The sequence below is a fragment of the Lepisosteus platostomus genome, chromosome 1 (genome assembly GCF_059453375.1).
Source record: "Lepisosteus platostomus isolate fLepPlt1 chromosome 1, fLepPlt1.hap1, whole genome shotgun sequence".
In the NCBI taxonomy this organism is placed as follows: Eukaryota; Metazoa; Chordata; class Actinopteri; order Semionotiformes; family Lepisosteidae; genus Lepisosteus; species Lepisosteus platostomus.
The window spans coordinates 51579074-51604501 of record NC_142611.1 but is presented as its reverse complement, the minus strand read 5'-3'; the positions used below and the strand labels follow the sequence as shown (position 1 = coordinate 51604501).

The following is a 25428-nucleotide window of genomic DNA, read 5'->3' as shown; positions in this document are numbered from 1 at the left end:
GTCAGGGGCCAAGGCAAACGTTTTAGAGGTAGATTCCATCCATTTTCTAAGTAATTCATGACCAAGTCATGTGAAGAACAGAACTTGTTATAGCACAGCTTCCCCTGTCACTACATGGTTTGGAAATACTGGTCCAGAAGGAAGAACACCACCTACTGGTCTACCAGCACCACTTGCAACCACAACCGGATTTATCTTAGGTATTCCCCATCCTAGTCCGGGCAAGGACCTTGCCCGGACTAAAATCTGAAAACTCAATTTTTTGAGTGCAGAGTTAAGCAGGAAATAGAAATCTGTCTGAAGCAAATGAAAAGATTATTGATTCAGTTAAAAAGGTAGAGTAAATTAGCAGAATAAAATGAAGGATTGACATCAAAGTCCTTGAGCTATCAAAACCTACCAATCCACCATAGAGACAAATCTACATGAAATATGTGTTTCCTCTTTATGTCACGGACGTCCAAAGGGACTAACCATGGGGAGCAGGAGAGCGGAAAAAGACCCATATGCGTAGCTGCGAGACGGGAAAAAGGCCCGGGCTCATTAGTGCAAAGAGTTCAGGAATGCCGTATAGAAACCTATGCCCTCAGGGAGCGGACGTGGGGCGCCCTGGAGCTAGGCGGGTCTCAGGACATCCGAACGTCAATGCTGAGCGAGGACAGAGTGCAAGACCCGGAAATATAAAGCCCAAGGGAAAGAGAGGAACCGGAAGGACAGCAGACCGGAAACCAGGGACAGGACAGAGAAGGAGCGCCCTCTGGCTGCAGAGGGCGTGACACTTTATATATATTACAATACATTATATACAGTAAAACAAATAGTAGCACTGTTAAAACCTTATTTTTAAAATTCAACAGCCTCATAATGGTGGATAATAAGTTTAGTAGCAGCAATAATCACTAAATTAACCTTGAATGGAATACCCTAAACATATGTATCTTTTACAGTTCAAATTCGTATTAAACCATAAATTGCACACAGTATACAGTATAATACTTGTGCATCATGCCCTGAAGGTTCCAAGTGTACAAGTTCAGAAACTTCCCCAAAAATGTCCCGCTTTTCTGTTAAACAAGCATCACAAAAAATAACAGGGTACACAGGACTGGCAAAATCTTGAAATGACTTAATCCATTTTTGGATTATAAAGAACATCCTCCTGGCTTTTTCTAAAAGCCTGACAGACATTCCTGTACCGCAGGTTGTTAGCTACTTGAGTGGTCATTAGGGCATGTGGGCCGTGTGTGTGTGCATGGAGCACAGTGATCATCGAATAGCACAGGATAATGGCCCTCAACCTGTTGAACTGCTAGATTCTGGGGGGCTCTCTGTTGACAGTAACATGCTGACATGATGTCCCAGCAGTGTGCTGGGTATGTCTGATTCCACTGGGTTCCTGTACTGTGAGGCCAGTACATACGGTACTGTCATAGTATCCGGTCTGGCTTGGTCAGACCTTGAGCTGCTCCAGGATGTCCGGCGCTTTCGCAGAAGTATCAGCTTGGGGTTCTTCAACAGGGTGTAGATCAGCTTCCATCTCACACGAGTTCTGCAGTTCACTGCTGGCTCTATACGACAAATCAAGAAAATGACACATAGAGAACTTCTTTTTCCTGTTCATGGTACCATTTCCGTTTTGTGACCCTAAAATGGTCCCTTCTATCCAAAATCCACCTCTATACTGCTTTATCCAACACAAGGTCGCAGAAGATCCAGAGCCAGAGTTTATTCCACTTGGTCAGCTTTTAAGATCACATGGCCTCAGCTTTCATTTTTACGCTGACGATACTCAAATATACATCCATACTAAACCCGACACTGATGTGGCTGTCTCTATTCTATCTAATTGCATCTCTGACATAAAAATTTGGATGACTCAAAACTTCCTTCATCTTAACTGTGACAAGACTGAAGTCATGCTTATTGGTACCCCCCATCAACTTCGCAAAGCCAGTCCTGTAACCCTATCTGTAGATGGCTCTGTACTTGAGCTTCAATCAAAATTGAAAAACCTTGGGGTTATATTCGATTCTGGCTTAACATTCGACCCACATGTACAGCATACTGTCAAAACATCTTTTTTTCACCTCAGAAATATCGCAAGACTACGCCCTATGCTATCATTAACTGTGGCTGAAAAGCTGATCAACATATTTGTATTCTCTCGAATTGACTACTGCAATGCTCTGCTCCCTGGGGTATCTAAATCTACTCTGAACAAGCTGCAGTATGTCCAAAATTCAGCAGCCAGAATCCTGACCAGATCTAGTGCAAGTGTTCACATTACTCCTATCCTGGAGTCCTTGCACTGGCTTCCGGTCAAATTCCGCGTAGACTTTAAAATCCTCATGCTCACCTACAAGGCTTTACATGGCTTTTCACCTCAATACCTGTCTGAACTTTTATCGCCCTACTCCCCACCTCGCAACCTCCGCTCTTCAAATTCTGCCCTCCTTACTGTCCCCCAAGCCCGTCTACATTGTATGGGCGACAGGGCCTTCTCCTGCTATGCCCCCAAGCTCTGGAACTCCTTGCCCAAGGATATTAGAGAGTCACCTTCTCTAAACTCCTTCAAATCCAGACTCAAAACCCTCCTTTTCAGAAAAGCCTTTACTTAACTGGTTCCATTCTTCACCCCTCTGCTCTTCTTAATACCATCTTCCACGGTCTCCTCTATTGTTATTGTTGTATTGCTGTAATTATAATTGTGTCCTGTCTTGTGAAATTTTCTTATTTATTGTTGTAGTCTTCTTATTTATTGTTATTGTCATCCTGTAAAGCGCTTTGAGAAGCCACCTTTAAAGGCGCTATATAAAATAAAGTTTATTATTATATTATTATTATTATTATTCTGGCCGGCAACAGACGGAAAGCAGGATACACTCTGGATGTGACGCCAGTCCATCGCAGGCCACACAGCCTGACACAAACACATGCATGCACACAGGGCCAACCAGTATGTCTACCTACCAGTAAGTGTCTGGATTTTGGGAGGAAACCGGGGCACCTGGAGGAAACCCCCACAAACACAAGAAAAACATACAAACTTCATGCAGATAGCACCCCAGGAAGATAGCAATGCCAACCTCTGTGCCCCCATGCTGCCCTGGTCACTTCTAATTAATATTCATTCATTTATTTTCTGCAAAGTGCTTTTCATCCTGAATGATCCCAAGCATTTATCATATAGCAGGGGGCCCACTTTATCTGCTAGTGAAGTGCAGGACCCAGCACCCATGTTTTGCCATGAGCCACTTTCCGCAGCACATCAAGAGCAGAGGTGAGAAACTGAAGAAAAACAAATGCATTAGGGGGTATTTCAGATGGGTCAGATTGTGAAAGTGCAGAGTGGAATTGAGCCAGGAAGGACGGCAGCTCCTACGGCACTGTGACTGGTCACCATTCTGCAGCACTGGTTTGGAAATTCTAGTCCAGAGGGAAGAGTACAACTGTATGCACAGTTTCACAAGGTTATGCGCATTCATTTGCCAGCAAGAGAGTGCTTTACAATACACCAAAATCCAGAAGTGTACCGCATTAAGGCATTACGCAAGTCACATTTTGTATAAGTACCAAATGTGTGCTCTGTTTTGACAATGTTCCATGTTTTGACTTTACACACCATTCACTTCTAAGGTGGATTTATTTGTAGATGTGCATTACCAAAGTACAAAATCAGACATGGAAAAATACACTGCACAAGAAGTGTGAAGTACTCAGTCTTTCAGAAGATCAGATGCACCATGCTCTTGATTCTTTATGAACAAAACTTATAACTCCTAAAAAAGTTAAATACTGAACATTGGATGCATATCCTCAAAAGTACTCAAATTCTCTTTGACTCCCTGAATTGTCTCAATGTTTGACCCTGATAAAACTATACTCACTGGGACAATACAGGCCAGAACAGAAGGAATTCAAAGTTTTCAATCATTGTCACTTCATTGACAGGTATAGGAGATACTTCTCTACATTTATAAATCCTTCAACAGTTTTACTAACAGAATGATATTTTCTTTTTCTTTTTTTTTTGCATTCAGAGCTCATTGTGGCTGTGAGGAGATTCTTACCTGAAGATATGTTATCAAATGATGACAAAATTGAAATCCTTCTTCTTTGATTCTCAAGATTTGCAGCCAGCAGTAGATGACAGAAACAAATCATGACAGGATTGCTGTGATAGTGGTCAGCAAATATCATACCAATCCAAGTGTGATACCCTAAAGCACAACCAAATAGCATTACATTCAACAGTAGGACGTTGGCAGTCCTTCTCCAAAAACAGATTACAAAATCCACCTGTGTATACTAGGTCATAACTTTCATATTTCAGTCATTTAATCTGCATTGTGCTTGGTCATTAGAAACTGCAAGACTGTTTTTTTAAATATTTAAATTGTAATAACTCCCAGTAAAAGAGCTTATTGCAAATCTTCTCTTACATGTCATCAGTCTGGGGTGGTATTTAAGGTGTTGGACTCATAACAGGATGGTTGTGGTACACTCCTGTACAAATTCCAAGTAACTTTGGATACAATTGTCAACCGTATAAACTATTAATTTAATGTTTACCTTGTAGGACAAGCTCCCCTATTATTTTTGTCTTTTTTACAATATGCCACCAAGTTTTTAATTATCTGTTTGAAAAATCATAATTGCTCCTTGGTGTACAGTTAGTATGCTTGGAGTATAGTACAAGCACCATCATATACACCATATAGTTTCATGTATCAATATAAAATAGGGATATGAGTTACAATGCCCTCCGAAAGCACTGGGACAGCAAGACAAATGTTTTTTTTTTGCTTTACGGCCAAACAATTTATATTTATGATCATAATATTAATATGTATGGTGCATCCAATAGAATTAACTTTTTTGGATAATGCCACACATTTATTTGATCATATTAGAACAAAAACATACATTCTGGTTAACCCAGTGATTTCAAGTAATCTTACGTGTTAGGGCACATTCAATTTATGTTTCAGAATGCAAAAGTCAGAATCTGGTTGCATATCCTTTGGAAGCAGCAACTGCATAAAGCCTGTGAGCCAGTGAGCTCACCAAACAATTTGTATAATCATTTGGGATGCTTTGCCAAGCCTTTACTACAGCAATGTTAGCTTCTTGTCTGTGTTTAAAGTATTCAGACTTCATTTGTCTTCAGCTTGTTAAATGTATACTCAAGTTTGATTAAAAAATGAAGACTGATTTTCCACTTTTTCTCCTGATGATCTCGGTTGCATTGGCATTGACATAAGCTCGTAACAGACATTTTGTAACATAGTCTAGTCTATTATCTATGTGTGTTCTCCTACACTATTTTAATGTGTTTGACTTAACTCCAGCCCAATGTCTTAATTCAACCAGTGAAATGAGAGAAATGTAAATCCCAACCACTGCAAAGCAAATCCACACAGTCAAACGCAATAGGACGGTGTCTAGTTTTCATTCCATACACTTTTTGCCTCACAAATGTAGAGGAGGCGAGCCAGTGGAGTGACCCTGGCTCAAGAGCCAGCAGATGACACAAACCAGTGGCTGAAAGACAGACAGTGGAGAGGAGAGGGGCTGACCTGGGTCCAGAGTCTCGTACCCCCGCTGCAGGATGGTGCGGTCGATTCTCGGCACAAGACACATTCCCACCGTGAAGCTGAAGATCAGCCTCAGGATGCAGTTACCCAGACCCATGATCACATTGTAGAAGAAGAAGAAATAGTTGAAGATGTGAAAAGCTTTTCTGCAAGGACAAACAACCATACTCATTTTAGCCGATCACTCATCACTCCATATGATCTTTTTTTTTACTTTTCAATTTCTTTGAAGTAGGTTTTCAAGGTGAACCCATGATATTTGTACAGTATAAATATGTCTGTGCCTAAACACAGTGCAATTGTTACATATCCAAAAACACATCGGCATGAGTGAATTTCCCCTTTTCAAGTGTTGCCATACGCTGTGTCCCCTGGCAGTAGGAGATGGGACTGTAGCCTGGGCTTCGGAGGTCTTATTTACTACAGAGGTGTGAGGCTGTGAGTGAAATATTTGTTTGAACCAGCCATTTGGGTTTTTCCAGTTCTTGAAAACTGGCTTCCCCTGCAGGTTGCTTGCTACAGCTCTTGTTGAGCTGTGTGTTTAGAAAAGATCTCTCCACAGGGACACAGGGAGCGGGCAGGGATCTCTTAAGGCTCTTCTGTTAGTTTAAGAAGGAGATGTCTTTCTGCTGGTGTGCACTGCTGCTCGCTGGAGCTGAGATGTTGTATATTTTTAGCTTGGCAAAGATTCCACCACATGAGCTGTGAAACTTGACAGGAATTGAAGACTTTATTAATTTAAATGTTCAAAACTTGCAGTCACTGTGTAAAGGTTTTATATAAATCTGTCAAGCATGGCTCTTGATAATATATTATCAAACACACCTCTGTTTCACATAAAAATGGATTGTGTTTTTGGAGCTGGGGTGGGGAATGGTTCATCCTGGAGATTCACTTTCTTCCTGATTGTTCCTCATTCTTTATTTCTATTTTAGTTATAGCCATTTTAAATTGAAAAACTACAACAGTGGGTTATTGTCAATCTCAGTAAAATACTGCAGCTGAGATTATATTCTTTCACTAAGTGTACTGCAGTCTTCATATTGCAGATTTGTTGGTGTTTCATATCATGAAAATGCACTGGAAGGCCCACTCAGTACTGACTTCTGATTAGGACCCCATCATTACGTACCTGTTATTTAGAGCTAATGGCTTCTGCTTATCCGTTTGCAAAATCTTGTCTTGAAGGAAGAAGATGTGGACAAGAATAATCTGAAGGATCACAAGTCCTGCAACCAGACCTAAGGTCAAGCTAAAAACAAACAAAAAAATTTTTTGTTAGAGAAATTTGACAGCAACTATTCTGGATGGAATTTGTCAGGTGGTTTTGATTTATCCTTTCCTCCTGATTAGATTATGTTAAAAACGTGATATCCATAAATACAATTTAAAAACTAGAGAAAACAGTGACTGTGCATTTGCAAGATTTTTTTTGTGATGGTGTTGTATAGAGTGTGACTGTAATGATTCTTACCAGGAATAAGCAGGTATCTGATGTCTGGATGAATTGACTGTGCAGTTCTAGAAAATGTATTGCTTTTAAATTAGTTATTAATAAACAAAGAACCCCAGCAGTAAAGATCAAATAGCAGGCTGATATATATTCAGCAAGACAAGAAACTGAAAGGTATATAAGGGCACAGAATACAATCAATGTACAGTATTCTTGTCACAAACTTACATTATGATGGCCAGGTGTTTGAGCAGTTCTAGTCCATTGCCGTGCACGATTGGTAGTACCAATGCATATGCAATCAGCAGTCCTAACAGGAACTGGACAAAATGAATGATCAAGTAACCTGTAAGGGATAGGACAGTGACAAGCAGTCATGTTTACACACATTAATGTAATAAGAGGTTAGCACCCCTACTATTATGCAGAGTGTAATGATATCATTCAAGACCTTATAGTCATCCAATCTTCAGGACAGCACCTCCTACAGCACAGTGTTCCCTATCACTATAATGAGGCACTGGACTAGCAATTACCTTATAGAGAAGAAGAGCTGCCTATTGGCCCACCAATACCACGTACAGCAGCAACCTGTTTTTTCTTAAAGGTCTCCCACCCCAGGACTGAGCATGTGCCTTGCTTAGCTTTGCGATCTAATGTGATCAGGCTACAGTACATATGGGTTACTGCTGTAAATCCCATCTGATTTGTATTGTTTTTGGATAATACATAAAAAAACACACAACTGCAGTGAACAGTCTCCTGATCATCTCCATTAAACTACATTTTAGCTCTTCTACATTCAATAGGTTATATTCCATCAGTTTAAGCTACTTTAATCAACATTAGATTTCAATCTGAATACAAGCTATTTCTTTTCACTCTATATTTGTTGCAACATCTAAGAGATTTGAAGTCAGCTTTTTGATGGTTTTAATAAACCAATTTTATATATCACATTTGCTTTACGTTTGTCTTAACCGTACCACAATACCTTTCAGAACACTTTCAGATGGTAGACAGTAAGATTAAGTCATTTATAGTGAACTGATAGACTGAGTGACGAAGATCTCAGTCTATCAGAAAGATTCAGAACAGAAAGATTTATACACTGTGGCTTTAAACAAACTCAAAGGTTTACATTGATGAAGGAAATTATCAATTCACATGCAACATGGAAACAGTGATTATAAGATTTGGAAGAGGTTTCTGTAATGGTTGGATAAGTAGTTCTGTACATACCCCATAATGTAAAAGCTATTTGCCATCCTGAATACCTTGTAATAGCAGCCTGAAAATTAAAAAAAATGTTTCAAAGCCACACCTGAAATCATAAAAAGATTAGTAATATGCAATAGTGTAATTATCTTCAGTTTCATAACAAACAGCATTATTACATTTGCGGGTTAGTTTTTTGAAGTATTACATTCTCTACTCATACTTCAGGACACTCAAGGTAATTTACATGCAGAACTTAAGCTACATTACCATAAAGGCACAGATAACATAGGCATCATAATGTGTCTATGGATTTCATGAACCTGCTATATTGAGGATTATAGATTATGAAAAACCACTTTATGCAGGCTCTGTATGCACAACTGTATGGATAACTGTCTTTTGATAATCCAGTTTATCACATTTTACACAAGAAACACACTTCCAGGTCTCTAGGCATAGTCTCTCCAAAGAACAACGAAGTGTATATAGGAAATTTAAAGAATTAGTAAAAAGCCCTGGAAAAAATAGTCATGTAAAACATGCTTATCCACAATATTCTAGTGCTGCTGCACAGGTAAGTGATGTGAAGCCTCTAACCAACAAGTCACAATAGCAAGACAACTGTTCCAGATACATTTCCTAGCATGCAATCTACACAGGCTGACCTTCTGGTGAAATATTTACAACTGGGCAGCACCTTGAGCTTTATAGTGCAGTGATGCAGTAAATCCATGATATCACACAAATATACTGCTTCACAATTCAGGTAAAGGTCAACTGGTTTGACAGCCCTTGTTAGAGTGGTCAGAGAGTGAGAATGGTTTATTGTAGCAAAATGAGTTGGAAAGTGACCAAATTGTGAAACAGGATATCCTCAGATCTGCAAAGGAACAAGTAAATGTAAAGGTTTATTCCATGTTGAAAAGAGAAGAAAAGAAACACGACGCTTCAGCTGTGGAACCTTCTTTGGGTGTGATCTTCTGGCTGTAACCAGCTCCACAGCTGAAACATTGTTTCTTTTCGGCTCTCTTCAGCATGAAATAAACCTTTACTTGTTCCTTTGCAGCCTACGCATGCTGATGCGGCTACCTACTTGAACTACTTTATCCTTAGATATTTAAGCATGAAAACCAGAAAACCGTCATAGTTCAGATAACAGAGGGATATAGGTATAATATAGCCCTCTCTACTGCCCACATTCATGAGTGTACTGCATGGTACATTACATTTTCCACACTTGTCCACTACTCTATAGACAGAACAGGTATGACTCACCACGCTGACAGCAGAATTGGGCCTGTGAAATTTCTGTGGTAGAAACCCTTTCTGTCCAGCCCACAGCCTTTTTAAATGTTTCCTTAAGGAAGGATTGAATAAAGTGAGTACACAGTGACAAAAGCCAAAATCATGTTTTTCACTGCTATTACCTCTGCTCTTTGGAACCTCTGCACACGGTAGTCATTTCTTCTAAACGTTTGGTTTATTTTCATGCTGTTTTCTCACAACTTTCATGATTTTGTGAAATTCAGACACTTTACCATGAAGGCCTCTGACAAATGCCAACACACACCAATTCCCCAATTCCAGCACTGTCGAGAGTCATCTTTGTTTTTCACATTTCAAGCGGTCTGTCTTTATCTTTCCGACCCCTCTCTTGGTCCTAGCTCTCTTGGGGAGGACTGCGTGGTCCTATTCCTCCTAGGTTGCTCCTCAATTGCTTCTACTCAAACAAACTGCTAAATCTTCTCACCAACAATTCACTCTGTCTTCATCAATCACTATGCCCTGCATGTACTAATGACACTCACTAAATCTTTTCACCAGTTTTTCACTCTATCTGCATTCATCTATAGACACCAAAGTACTCAACCAGATTAACCTGTCGTTGCCCAGTTGCATTCTACACTAGAATACTTAATTCAATTCAACTCTTTGTTCTTACTTTTCGCTAGTACCAGATCTTCAATAATAACAGCAGCTTCCCCGCCCCACACAATCAACAGCTCTCCCAGATGATTCTGATTGGCCTGGCACATCTCTCTGTAAACAACACTTGTGTCCCAGACGCAGACGTCACTTTTGTCTCACACGTATCTCACACTCTTGAGGACTCAAGGACTCAACCTGTTCAGGACTCAACCTGTGCTGTCTAGCCTGCTCTCTCTCAGCTGTAGGGAGACGGACGGTACACTGATTCACGGTCACAGCCTGAGGAACAGAGCCTGTCACGCAATAATATTCTATGTGTTGTATATTGTATGGAATTGTCCTATAATGTTTTTATATTAAAAATGTATTGACTGTATATGCTTTGGCAACACTGCAATTCATCGGTCATGCCAATAAAGCTCGTCGAATTGAACTGATTCCCCACTCCTCCAGGTGTCTACGCCTTCAGTCAACCCTGGTATTTCCTGAAGCATCACGATCTAGTCCCACAGGCCTATAACCCAGCCCAATCCGCTGCTAATGAAAACTCCCACTCTCACTCTCACTCTTACTCCTTCCAGGCTGAGATGTAGACACAGATTGAAACTCTTTTCCTCATACCTGGTTTTACAAGCCTCTTAATTAAAGAATGGCTCATTCCACACAGAGCCTTTCCAGTCAGCTTCTTCACTCTCTTGGAGTCTGACTAGTTCTGAGTGCTGAATACCCATTCAGACCAGCTGTGCCTCATAATGCAGGTTTTTCCAATTAACAGTCAAATGTCTTGACTCAAGGCCACACCACTGGGCCTGAGGATTGAGCCTAAACGGTGACTTTCTCACACAGCTGCCACTCCCTCACAAGACTGATGTTTTATTCTCTACATGTGTTGGGCACTATGCTGCGGGGCTGTAACGGCTACTACTACCTTATGAAACAGACAATTTAAACCATCCCTGCTGCTCACTAGTGTCCAGATAGAAAACACCTGCAGTACCTTTAAAGTTTACAGCTCTTCCATTCACGGTACTTGGAAATTGTGTTTTTCCAACATAATGCCATCTTACCTGTAACATGCTAACACATGAAAGATGTAAGTCACAGAGGTCAGCATGGCAAAAATGGTTGTGACCAACCAGGCACCTAAAATGTGAAAAAAAAAAAACAGAAATGTTTCTAATACGGAAACGTTCTATGCAATTACATCTTCGACAAAGTATTTTTCCCTTCAAATCCTTAATTATTTTCAGTTTTGTATTGCACTCACGTATCATAGAATTATAAAAGCAAACTCCCAAGTTACATGGGCAATGACTACAACTGGAGGATTCTACTGTAAAGACACATCTACACTATTGTGCTCCTAATGAGAACACAAGGAACAGAATACATAAACAAGCTTTCTGTGTCTAATCATGACAGAATGATTTGACAGAAATGAATGTTTTCGTTTTTCACATCATCTTGCTTTTTGCTTGTAATTGTATGTAACAGTAGTGACAACATCTCCACAGCATGATATATCATATTTCTCTATCCTTTATCTAGCTTCATAGCTGTACACATCACCACAGCAAGGCACTCACTGCTGCAATTACTTCAGACCAGAGCCCACAGTGAAGCCCACACCGACACAAAGCATTTTTGTGAAGCATTAATCAGGAAAAGTTATCATAACACAAAGTGCATCTTTTAAAACTGTTGCCAACATCTCTTACGGTTTACTGAAAACCCTGTGAGAAAAGTGCCAGAGGCTACAAGGAGCCGTCACTTAATCCACTTAAAAAGGCAATTTCTACAATTCAAAAGAACACTTCATTAAAATTTCATTTGGAAGTGAAAGGAAGTGGCCTCCGTTAATCAATTAGTGAAAAGCAAATCACAGATGGGTTTAGTTAACGATAAACGGAGAGTCTCATGCACTCTTATGCCATAATTGTAAAGAGCAGACTAATTAATCTAATGCAAAAGACTAGTACTCGCAAATACCGTACCCTGCTTAGCTAAACTGTTACAGCCTGTTAGAGGGATAGGTCAATGATTGTCTTTTCCCCAGCCTCGATATAAAAACATGTGGAAATGTAAAAAGTAACTGTAAAATTCTGAAGAAAATAGTGAATTTAATACCTATGAAGTAGACACTGAATCTCTGCTCTTGTGCATCAGTAATACACAGTGAATTATTATACTATTCTTTAAAAATGTGTAATTGTCATCAGAATTTAGTTTGTGCAGCTGCAAGCAAATACAAAAGAGAACACATTATTTTTAAATAAAAATGCCCAGAACGCTCTCTTGCACAATCCAAAAATTGTTGAAAGGTCCAGACTTAATCCACTAAGCAGTGAGTCAATCAGAACTATTTTACATTCCATCTCGTAACAGAGTATCAAAACCCAGCATAAACCTTAATTTTTCTTTTCACTGCTCATCTTTAAGTCCTTAACAATCACACATTTGTCACCTCTGGCAACGCGGATTAATTCTTCAATGTGAGGGATAGATTTTGCAATGATGTTGTCAGTCATATTGAGGGATGAAGCCAAATCCTCCAGGGAGTCTTTCAGCCCATCAAGCCTGTTGAAGGCATAGCTGCTCAAACTGTAGTCTGCCAGCGAGAGCTAGAAAGAATGAGTGGAGAATCTCACCAGAAAGCACATCAAAACACATAAACCATTTCTACAGTCAGGAAACAAATGTATTGCATTGTTGCTGGTGCTTTCTTTAGAAAATTACATTGCAGGAAGCGGAAAGTCCAAATTCATATAGACATTATTTGTTTCTCGCAGTTTTCCTACAAATTTGACCATTTTATCCAATCTTTCAAAAGGAGGTTGAACGTGCAAAGGCCTTTTAAAGAGCTTGACGTTTATTGCTGAAGAGTTCGGTTCCTGGTGCCCTGTGCTGACTGTTCTGCAGTGGGAGACCACACACAGTATGCCCGTAGCTCTTGGAAACACAAACCTGCAAGCGGCAGCAGAGAGTTTGTAAAAGGGGCCTGACAACCACTGAAAGAAAAAGGAGTTTGAACTGTTTGTGCTCCAGGAAGGAAGGAACTGTCTAAATTCTTGTTAATTAATCTAAAATTAAGGGAAAACCAAAATTAGTAATAGAAGGCTACAAAACAGAGATAGGACAAAAGTCTTCCATTTGTTTTGACAAAATGTTAAACTTATAAACCTGGAAAAGTTGCACTGTGTTATGGAATGGTTGTTTTTTAATTATTTTCTTCTGTAATTGAGTATACTGTATTGCCAGGCATTTTTTACACTTTAGAATATTTCAATGTAAAGTGGTATTTTTAGGCCTCTGCTAGACACCACTTGAAAAGCAAACAGCAGAATTGTTTTAAAAGGGCTGCACTGGACCTATGTAAAGTACTCACAATATACAAGTCAATGAGGGAAATGATGGTTGTGCCGATCAGTCTGTTGGGGAACTTGAAATAAGGGTCCCAGTCATATATCTTCCTCTGAAACCAGCTCTTCTCCACCTCTCTGCCAGAACAGATACATGAATAAACAACAAGCCTACAACAACCTCATAAAGATCCATCGTAAAACATGAGGGGCCCCAGTCTCAGGCAATTAAAATGGAAACTTTACAAGTGTCAATACAATTTATTGTTTACCACCTTTTAATTCTTGAGGTTTATCTGCCCTCCATTTGGGCAAATTGTCTTTGTCCTTCAACAGCTTTATCAGTGAGTTTGCTGAAGCATGATTGTGAAGAGAAACAAAGAAAAACGCCAGCAGATCTACCCAATCTGATTAAACCTCAATAGGCTCAATACACATAGTTCCCAATGGACCTCTATACTACAGAACAACATTTGCAAACTTTAGAATCAGTTAACTGCCTTTGTGTTGTGTTTTCCGATCTGGAAGAGCCAATTATTTTTGAACCCCTAAATAAAAGATGGCAGATGGCAGTGCTGAAGACAACATACACACCTATCCTCTTACATATGTGTTATTTCCCATAGACTTTCTGAATCTTTTGAACTGCAATCAACAGGAGCTCAAACGGGGCCACCATGACTGCAGGAGGGAAGATCATCCTCCAGTGGCAGAGATCTACAGAAGCCCAGAGCTGAAGGGCCCCTGGACAACTCAGAGCCATGCCTGTCTATGCATCCCACCGTGCCCTTTTTATCAGAAGCCCAGATTTTTACATGCTAAAACTTGAAAACACAATATCATCTAGAAGCATGATGGCCCAATTGTCTGTCACCTAAATTCCAATGTTCTAATATTTTACTGTAACAAAGCTAAAGCAACTGACATAGCGTCTTTACACTGAACAATGAACCAGGCACAAAACAGTGAGAAACGCCTCAAAGCCTTCATTTGGAGTTTAACTCCAGGGACCAAAGATGAACTTGCCAGGCAGAGCTTCCTGACTACTAAACCCAAACTAGGCAACACTCTGCTGATTTAGCAGCTCTGCTGAGAACATGTAATTCCCCATACACAGACCTGTGTGATGGGTCTAACAGGCATTTTCTTTATGTACTAAACTCAAATTTGTTAAGATTCTGAATAGATTGTTAGTTTGCTCCATTTATTGCACTACCTCATTATTTGTGAGATGGGTTATAAGCTTTTGTCATCCCAACATGTGGCACAAGAGATGTAAAACCTGTCAGCAAGGCTTATTCCAGAAACTTCTGTTACCAGTCACAGAAAACACTGTGCAGTTCACTACCGTACCGTTCAGGAGGAGCCCTCAGCAGTCGCTTCACATACTGGGCTTGGTGGGTCTGCAACAGCCGCTCCTGGTCCTGTGGGAAAGGATAACAGGGGTGAGGAGGCCCAGGATGGAGAGAACAGGCCTCACAACCAGCCTCTGCTTTGTCAACAGCCTTGGGGGAATGCAGAAACAATAGGGGCATGAACATAAACGCCATAAAAAATAATTACTTTAGCCTTTTCTTTTGTAAAAAGAAAAAAAATACAGTGCTGGGAAGTTCCTTCTGCTCCTCTATTTTTTTTAAAAAAGGTTCCCATTAGTATGTGTGAAACACATAGGATAATGTTACTGAGGGGAAAACAAAAACCCCTGCCAATCCGCACAGCAGGAATACATAAGCTGGGTTTCAGTGCTGTCTTGTATAAACTGCCTTTTCCCTGGTGAGTCACATTGCTTTACAGACTCTACCAACCTAGTGCTTAAAACAACTGATCACTTCACTTCCGGCAGTCCTCTTCAGTTAGGATCTCTTAATTGCACTGCTTCATTGGGTAGACATTTCATGAGGTGAAGACATGGGGCAGAACTATCTTTGGGAGATTGTGCAGCTACCATCTGACCGTAGTAGTTTGCAGTGCATAGTGATCAGTTGATTATAGTTGAACACATGAAAAAAGCACTCAATTGAACAATAGAAATGCGGAAAACACATCTGGGATTTTGTTTGTTGCTTACTTTAACAGTGGCTTGCCTCAGTGCTTGTGTTGTATTTAAAGCCAGTAACTGTCATGAACTCTCAACAGTAGACGGACATGCTGCCTGAGCGAGCAGGGGCTGGAGAAATGGAAAGACAAAGACGCGAAATGTGTGCTCACCTCATCCACGTCCAGATTCAGGTGGGCCTGGACAGCCTTGATCAGCATGTGGATATATCGGGCCAGCAGAACAAACAGGCAGAGGATGCACGGCCACAGGCAGATAATTTTCTGGTATTTGCCAAGAATCTGGGCATGGGCAGAGCAGATAAGATAAGATCACTTTATTAGCCATAAACAATTTCTTGCATTAGAAATTTGTCTTTTTGCATACCCCAGCTTGCTCTCCATGAGACACACAGACACAAGAGACAGGGAGAGAAGCTTGGGGTCAGAGCGCAGGGTCAACTATTTATACGGCACCCCTGGGGCAGTTGGGGTTAAGGGCCTTGCTCTGGGGCCCAACGGAGTAGGATTCCTCTGCCGGCCGCGGGCTTTGAACCGGCAACCTTCCAGCCAGAGGTGCAGATCCTTAGCCACCGTACCACCGCTCTTCATCAGGTGCAAACCTGACACCTCACATGAAGGACCTTTAGAGACTTAACATTCAAAAAGCATCAAATGAGCAGTAACTGGGAGAAATGCACTGTGGCTGCTGCAACCTCTGGTGAGGTAACTGGGAGAGATTACAGCACACGTGGCTCGTATAACAGCTGCTAGTCTTGACCTTGTGGTTTATCTCAGTTGTGCTCCTATACCTGTGTGTACTTGGCTCATGGCCATCCTGGGTGACAAGGGCCCTTTACTAAAGTCTGCTCTGTGTGTGCGGTGAAAGCCCTGACATCTGCAGGACCTCATTCAGAACCAGGAGCACTTCTTACTCATCAGAATAATAGCAAAAATAATCATCTCTTTAGACCGCTTTTCATCTCAAAGATCCTGTTTGTGTAAAGAGGCTACAATAAGCTAAAATGAGGACAAGACATCCTTTAGAATAATACTGATTTAATCATCTCTAACACTAAAGCAAACATGGAACAACACAGAAAAGTATCCATTTTGCATTTTAAGTTTGAAAAATTAATCAAGGTAAGCCTATTTTATAAATTCAAACATGGTCATCTGTTTTTTTCTATCCTATGAGCTTTTCAAGAAAAAAAGCTTGAATATTTAATAGCACTGTACATATATTTTAATATTCACCTACCTGACCACTAGGACATGTCACGATATCCCAGAGAGTAATGATAAACCTACAAATTGGGAAAAAAAACACATTTAAAATCTGTTTGAAAAGAGAATTTAAAAATACACTAAAAATGAATTATCACCTGTATCTCTTTCTGTTTTGTAAAGCCTTTTTTATTTTTAAGTTTGGACACCTGACACCTGAAGAAGGCTCCACGACCGAAACATTGTTTTCTTTCTTCTTTTTTCAGCATGGAATAAATCTATTCCATATAAACCTATACTTGTTCCTTCTTACATAATGGTGTGTTAAAGTACAAAAACAGTTCACGGGGTTAAAGGTGTGTGGAAAGTAATCAGGGTTATAGTAAAAAGAGTGCCTAGGTACAATCACGTGTTAAACATCATGAAAATACAGCCAGGTAGTCCTTCAATCTTGAAAAAGACATCTTTTGGGTGTTTTATGTGTATAGCTTCCTGGTGCCATGCTACCACAAGATGGAGATTTATCACTAGCATAATCTTTATTTTCTAGCAAAATCTGTCACTCATTGGAGAATCTGTTTACAACACAGCACTTCAGTTATGTTTACAGAAAATTAACCACTCTGCAAGTACCCTGATGTTTTTTTGTGAACCTGTTCAAACACAGAACATGGAGCCCTGTTCCATCTGTTTAGAATTTTTTTCCCAAATAATTATCAGTGAATTAAGTATCATTGCTTACATTCCGGAAGAAGAAAAAAAATGTCAACCCTAAGTACCCACCAAATAAGAGTATACAGGATCCCCAGCACTCCTCCGACAATCTTGAAGTCTGTCGACAGGCAGGCAAAGAAAGGGAAGTAGGCCAGGCCTACCTCAAGAGCTCCTGCCAAATACACTAAAGCTGAAGAGAAAAGAGGATGCTATTGCAGGTTAAATCATAAATTAGTTTGGGGAATTATTTGCAGTTATAAATGTAGATTTGGTTTTGAGCAAGTTGTTAAGCCACTTTCCAGCTAGTGCTCTGTAGTACTGAAGCTATCTGAACCAGTGTCACATACAGGGCCTGGTGTCATCCGAGTTTTCTTCCTCTAAGCTCTCAATTACAGAGCAGGTCTGATAATGTAACTGTTAATACTTTTAGCCAGGCTGGAAGGTGTTTTATACAGTAGGTAACTGTACTTTTACTGCAACACACTATTTTACTACACCAGGCACTTTCCCCTGCAACAGAACCCACTGCATCACCTGCAAATACAGTATATATCTAATACCACCCTCATTCACGGCCCCTCAGGACAATTCCAGATCACTCAGATGACATCTTGTACCCCCAGCAACCTTATGTACTGCATCTCTTGCAGAAAATACCCAGCCATCTACACTGGAAAAACAGGAGAGAGACTGGGAGACCGCTTCAGAGAACATGTCAGGGCTGTGAGGATCAAAGATCTCTCCAAGCCAAGTTACTCCAAGTTACTCATTTCACCTCTGATGGCCATGTTCACACTGATCTCTCCGTCTGCGTTCTCAAAGTAGGGTTTATTAACTCCCATAGCTGAAACCAAATTATCCTGAAACTAGGACCACACCTTCCCCCTTCTCTCAACGACAGACTCATCTCCTTCTAATCCTCTCTATACACATGCAGGTTTCAACTTCTCACCTCTCCTCAGCTCTCGACTTCGCACCACTTGAGTGTCCACTTTGCCTCCTCCCTGCTCCCGCTTCCTGGCTTTTGTTCGCCTATGCTATATCTGCTGCTGACTTTCCTCTCTTTCTCACAGCCAAAGAAGGCTCCACAGCCGAAACGTTGTGTCTCTTTTCTTCTCTTTTCAGCATGGCATAAACCTTTACTTGTTCGTTTGCAGCCTACGCAAGCTGACGCAGCTACCTACTTGTACAATTTTAGTAACCAACTGTAAAAGACCTTAAAGGGGAACTACACTGCTATGTTTATATTTCGGCATTAGAAAGAATCATCATTGATGAGCGCATTTCAAACCGCAATAAAAGTAAAATGTACACAGTAACCAGTAACCTGTAAAACCTCCAATTTACATCACAAAACAGACATTTCCAGATATGCGATATACACGTTGTGGCCCTATGACACTGTAAACAAGCAGGCTTGTGAATACGTCTCTTTTAATCCAATACAAATATTGCTTTCAATTCTGACAAATACTACTTGTTAACTGCACGCAGATCACGTTGGAACATTTCAGTGAAACTCTAATGTGAGTTTGCAACAACATGGCGACTTACAGTATTTACACGAAACATTCACAATTTTGTGCTTAATTCGGAATATGTAATTTTTTTATAACCTCAAATAACTTATTTTGTGATGGAGATTTAATAATCGGTCAGAGAAATTGGGACTGCAGGTCCCCTTTCCAAAGAGCCTTTACACATCTAATTCAGAAAATAATTGTGTTAATTCTTTAATTGACTATGCAGGAACGACCCAGACGTGAAAATCCTCTTTTTAAAAAACAGAGATTAACAGCCATGAAAAATCATCATACCTCTTTCACAGTTAATGTTAATTAAATAATCTTCATTTACAGGTGAGCAGACCTTTTTCCTCAGTGGATGTCCTGCAGTAGTGCACTATATGTTTCTACTGTCTGGTGAGGGTACTGATTGCCTTTGAAGACGGCTAAGATGTCATCAAATAAGCATATTTGTACATAGGATAAGCAAATGTGTACATAGGTGATTTAATTCTAAATTTTACAGGTGAAGTAGTCCTGTTAATGCTTAAAACTACGTCGTGAATATACAGGGATTCATGGTAAAACCCTAATAATTTTATCATTCAGTCATATCACATCATTGCATCAGTCTCATTAACCACTTATCCCATTTAGGGTCACCATAGCCCAGAGCTCACCCCAGGAAGCACTGGGCACAAGGCAGGATTCACCCTGGATGAGACAGCAGTCCATCACAGGCCACACACAGACACAAACACACCCACTCTCACACCAGGGCCTGTTGCGTTGGACTGCATGAGGAAGATGGATCAGCAGTATTATCTTAGATATTACTTGAAAACAATAGATATGTAGCATCAAGGTATAGAAGAAAAGTGAGTGGAAGATATGCAAAACAACGATAGATGTGTTTTAATGCCACCATCCTACTTCCCCACACAACACATACTACGCACTTTAAAATGAAGTCCTACAACATACTATAAACTAGATAACCAGAGCTCCCAAATGTTCAATATAATCAATATCTTATTAAAAATCAATATTGTCAATGTTTGTTGTTACTGACACTTTTAACAAGAATGACATTGTATTACAGACTGTACCTCTAGCCCATGATGGAACAGTAAATGGTATATATCTCTCAGAGAATAGTAACAGGACACTAGAAGATACAGCTCCAAAAGCAAAGCCATAGGACCATCTGTTACTGAGGCTCCCAATGAAGTCTAAAGGCCTGGCAAAGATAAATCAAAGGATAAGATTATTGATAAAATGACACTTGGAGGCAGAACAGGATTTTAACATTTAAAAACCGACCTTAAAATAAAAGACATTCATTTGGAAATTCAGTGTAATGTCTTCACTGTGAAACCTAATGACCTAGCAAACCGGTAGCTGTGTTAAGCACTTCTCATGGTCTGGTCAGAGGCAGGAATAGTGACCAGCTCATCACAATTACATCCTTACAGCACACAGGAGCTTGTCACCAGTTTTCATTTCAGCAAAGATGAAAAACTGAATTGACAATTTACAAGTGTGGGAAGCTGAAGGCAGACCACTGTCCTCTCATTAATGACTCCACCTGAGCATCAGGCCGGGCCTGACTATTGGTAGACAACCCTAGAAAGAGGAATGTGGCCTTTGAGTGTTTGAGAAGATCAACTGGCTCACACGACTAGGCCAAAGTGCCCGCGGAGAACAGGGATTTTCTCATCGATCGCCATTCTCTTGCCCCTCCTCTGCAGAAAAGACAGGACAGCTATGATGAAAACCTGGAAGAAGGACAGATGGGAAATGTTCCTGTAAGCAAGGAAAGGCAGTTGTTTCCATTTTAAGGAATGCTTAAAAATAAACAACCATATTCCCTTTGGACATGAATGGTTAAGAAACAAAAAAAAACTAACTCTCCATGTTACACTCAAGGGTTTAAAATATAAATATGTTTAATTGAAAAAGGGTGTATTTGTCTATTACTGCCATAGGCTTCACAATGTACAGAATTAATCTTGGTTGATTATTTATTGTCCTCAGCCTGAACACAAAACGAAAAACATTACTCCACAGTATTAACAAACCCACAAGCATTCTCCACCCAGGAGAAATCCTCAGCTCCATATTCTGCTCACTTGCAGAAAGCTCAGCCTCATGCAGACCGAGAGGTGTAGCCTACATCATCTGAGCCAAGCAGTCTCTAGTGTTCTGGGACATCATGGGGAGGAAGAGCTACGAGCAGTGAATAAGCCCAGCTCAGACTCTCGAGCCAGGAACTCCCCTCCACTTTACACTTTGGGTGCATGTGCACTTTGTTAGTGCTGACAAGGAATTTTCCATTGGAAGACTACAAGGGTACTCACAGCAGGGACAAGGGAGCAGTGCAGAAAGAGCTCCATGGACACCTCACTTTCACATGTCTCGTTTGCAGGCATCCTGAGTGACAAGAAAGGAGTTCCTTAGCTTAGTGTGTGAAATGAATATTTTGAATCATTCAGCAAATATGTACATGAATAATATGTGACCGTCGAGGTTCCGCATGGGCTTGTGCACTCCGCCACCCATTTTGTCACGCAACACCAGGGGCGCGAACCCGGGTCTCCGGCGTAACACAACAGGGAACCAGCCACACGAGCTGAAGAAGACCTCCCTCAGCCCAGGCAGCTGGGGTCCCTGCTATTCGCGGGGAGGGCGATGACGTCACTGTATCCGAACTAGCTTCGCTACAATTAAGATTTTATTTTGGAGCCAAAGTAAATCCTGTAATTGAAGAATACCTCAGGCAGCACAGCTGTCTCTGATCCTATAATTCTATGAGGTCCTTCAGTAGTCATAATAAAAAGTATGACAGTCATGTGATTGTGTTCCATCACAGTCAACTAAAAAAGAGTGTTTACTGATTAACTGTGTGTTGAAAGAGATCTATCATGTCTCTGTGTAATATTCTGAATTAAATCATTAATGCTAGCATGTACTGTATTGAAGGACCATAGTTTGTGAAAGGCAAAGGTGTATGGTGACATTAAAAATAAATACCAAAATAATATGAAAATATTTAACAGTTTATTACAGAATAAATTATAGCAGAACAGTAGAGCATATTTGTGTATCACTAACATGTATAATAAAACTAAAACTTTATTTTTATAGCAATAAGTAGTTTACTTTTTGTTCCAACATCAACATGATCAAGTCACACTGGGAAATAATGTGTATTTTTATAATCAAATGTTATATTTTTTGTTTTTTAGCCATTTGAAATGTGATTGGAAATATCAGCATCAACCATTGTTTAGATCATTCTTAGATAAAAAGCAAAATTCAAGGAAAAATAATATATGTGATTATTCACACAATAGAAAAAAGGGGAAGTTGATAAATGTCCTGTTTTCTACCAGGTTCAAGCATAAAATCAATATTGTATTTATCTATTTCCGGTGTGACTATGGAATACAAGAATAATTTCATATTCACCACAAGAAAAGTGGTTCTAGCTCTTATTTAAGCCTCCAGGACCAGGAAGTAGTGAAACAACGTTTGTCTTGAACAAATCTCAGCAATAATCAATTACACATTAATCTACTGCATCTACTTTAAGTCAAATGTAGAGCAAATAGCCACTAATTGGCTATAAATCCACTGTCTGCTTCTACCTGCCTCTACAACATAAGTAATAACCATAACAATTCCTTTAGAACTTCAAAGAGCTGAATAACTTTGGTTTTGTTTATAGTCTGCTGCATGTTTTGTTTAGATGAACTGAATGGGAAAAGAGATGACTTCCTCCCTATCAAAACCGTCGAACAACTATGTGGCTTGGAAAGTGATAATGGTTAGTGATAACACCAGAATTGTGATGGCTTCCAGATTTAACATAACTAACAAGAATGAATGTGGGATATGTGATAAATACTTTATGTCTATTTTATATAGTAAATGCATAGATTTGAAAATACTTACTAAGGAATTATAAACACCAAGTACTAAAGTACTATTGAGAAATCTAAGGTACGATACAGCATAATTGAGATATCCAAAACATTCAGTTATGATCATATAAAAACAAAATAGTGTTTAAAAAAAATCACTCACCCGATCCATTCCATTCTCCTTATTTTTCAGACCAGTGGACTACTGAACAGTTTTCCTGAGTGTTCGGACTGTTATTTTTTCTAAAAGAATATCTTCCTCTATGTACCTTGTTTCATTCCAACTACCTTTGACCACAACTACTCTGCAACCAACCTTCATGACGACATCTCCAAAAGCCAATAACCTCTGGGAGGCTTATTGACAGAGACATGTGCCACTCTGTACAGAAGAGTAAACAGAACCTAATGACCACAGATAACAAGGAAGTTCCATTGCTTTCTTTCCCAGCACACAGTTCCGCTTTTCTGAAAGAGAAGGGCAAAATGCGGCCAAGTGAACAAGGACATACCTCATCTTATACACTTCATACAACAGATACTATAGTCATGTGCATGTGTTAGACTTTGAGAAAGTTAAGAATAAGACTGTCAGCATAAGAAAGGAAACATGTACCGGGTGATTACAGGCATGGTACATTATCTATTTTGAAGAAAACAAAGAAATGTACAGTACTTGGTTCTCAGTCGGTGTTGTGGAACAAATAATGCTCCGAGTTCCTAACTTTATCGCTCAATCAGTTAATGCTTTTGGATGTACTGTTTGCTCAAATGGCAAATAGAAGATTTTCTTTGAGAAAAGGTGTCTGCAGCCCTCTGTATTGTATTACCCCGTGTATTACCTGTAGTGTTATCTTTAAAAAATCATTAAAAAAAATAAAGAAAACTTTCACAACCCAAAGCAAGGTTATATAAGGTGAGGGGGGCTATCTGGTGCGTAAAACACTTGGTTGCAGCATTGTGAATGTTGTGCTTGAAATGCAATTGACTCGTGAATAGCACCCTCCTATCCCCATGTACTGCCTATCTAATAGTGCCATATTGAAACAATTATAAAAAAAATAAAGAAAAGTTTCACAACCCAAAGCAAGGTTGTATAAAGGTGAGGGGGGCTATCTGCTGTGTAAAACACTTGGTTGCAGCATTGTGAATGTTATGCTTAAAAAACTAGAGTCATGAAGAAGACCCCCCTATCCCAGTGTATTGCATGTCTAATGGTGCCATATTGAAAAACTAAAAGAGGTTACACAACCCAAAGCAAGGCTTGGAAGGGTCAGAGGACCTGCTTAGTGTGTAAAACACTTACTTGCAGCATTGTGGGTGCTGTAGTTTAAATGCTATTGGTTTGTGAACAGCATCCCCCTATCCCAGTGCATAGTGCCACATTAGATAAAAGCACGAGAAAAAGAGATTCACAACGCAAAGCTGTCAGTCTTCTGTGTAAAAATCGGTTTGAACATCATGGGTGCTGTTTTTAATAAGCTGCTGAGTAAAGAATATGAATTTTCCCGCTGTCAGCAGTATTGTGTATATAGCTGACCCTTACCTGAATGAAAACAGGACATAAAGAAGGGGTTTCAGAAATCAAACAAAGCTTTATTCCCGTGCTTAGTCTGGGTAATTGGAGACTGCGCTGTTCTGCTTCCTATGGTCATATACGGGTTGTTCGCACGAAGCCGCATTGAGCAGTATTTCTCGCGTTGTGAACGTGTGTACACAGGGGTCCCCCGGGTTCAAGTGAGTGCGTAATTACGCATCGATATAAAAACGGAGGTTTAAAAAAGAGAATAAGCTCACCGATGGTTTTATGTGGGGGCTGTGAAAAAAATTTAACAAGTAGAGCTCTTTGTTTATTTAACAAATTTAACAAGGCTTTCTGTGTTTCCCTTGCGAAGATATGGCCTAAGAATATTCGTGCGTGGTCAAAAAAAGTGCATAAAAACGACTTAGTGAAGGCTGTGAAAACAGTCACAATGTACTTTGTACACACAGCAAGTGTTTTCGTAACTCTAGGAGCTTTCGTGAAAACGCAACAGGTGTGTCAAAATCATTTTCGAACTTCAAGCTAACTTTACCCCGGTCTTTCATATCACCTATGTCTGTTGATAAATAAAGCCTATATAGCGCTTTTTACTGTATAAACAGAGATAAATTGCTCTTTTTTGCATATTGGATAGTAGTTTTTCCTTACTTCTGATAATAAGTCCATATATGTTTAAAATACCTTTTAAAATAAATTACATTTTTGTACCCTATCCCGGTGCCTTTCCAGTAAAAAACTGGAGTAAACGCAATCAAATCACACATATCTTACAAATTATTTAAAAATACACTTTACCGTGTAAAACGAATTTCCTCTCTAATGATGCTGACAGAAAAAAATAAAGCGGTAGAAAACCGTAGTTTATTACACAGTTAACTAGTCAGCGAAGTCACTTGCTGAAGTCAGCGAGCAAACTCAGC

General features: G+C 39.9%; 1 protein-coding gene across 1 annotated transcript; it reads right to left on the bottom strand.

Annotated features, from left to right (window-relative positions):
- Window positions 1-784: 784 nt before the first annotated feature.
- On the bottom strand, window positions 785-25411 carry stra6l (STRA6-like). Its single transcript, XM_088631659.1, has 19 exons — window positions 25304-25411; window positions 23129-23433; window positions 21400-21472; window positions 20717-20817; window positions 20149-20279; window positions 17604-17724; window positions 16855-16900; window positions 15768-15896; window positions 14913-14983; window positions 13586-13697; window positions 12665-12821; window positions 11268-11343; window positions 9547-9628; window positions 8293-8341; window positions 7279-7396; window positions 6730-6849; window positions 5580-5743; window positions 4071-4220; window positions 785-1568 (listed from the first exon to the last, which is right to left on the bottom strand). Exons 2-19 carry the CDS (start codon window positions 23140-23142, stop codon window positions 1294-1296), a joined length of 1989 nt encoding a protein of 662 aa, XP_088487785.1. The 5' UTR covers window positions 23143-23433; window positions 25304-25411; the 3' UTR covers window positions 785-1293.
- Window positions 25412-25428: the final 17 nt, after the last annotated feature.

Coding starts and splice junctions, on each gene's coding strand:
- stra6l (XM_088631659.1), bottom strand. Junction 17,725..20,148: donor TGTTCCATCATGGGCTAGAG/GTACAGTCTGTA, acceptor TTTTCTCTTCAG/CTTTAGTGTATTTGGCAGGA. Junction 8,342..9,546: donor CCAATTCTGCTGTCAGCGTG/GTGAGTCATACC, acceptor TTTAATTTTCAG/GCTGCTATTACAAGGTATTC.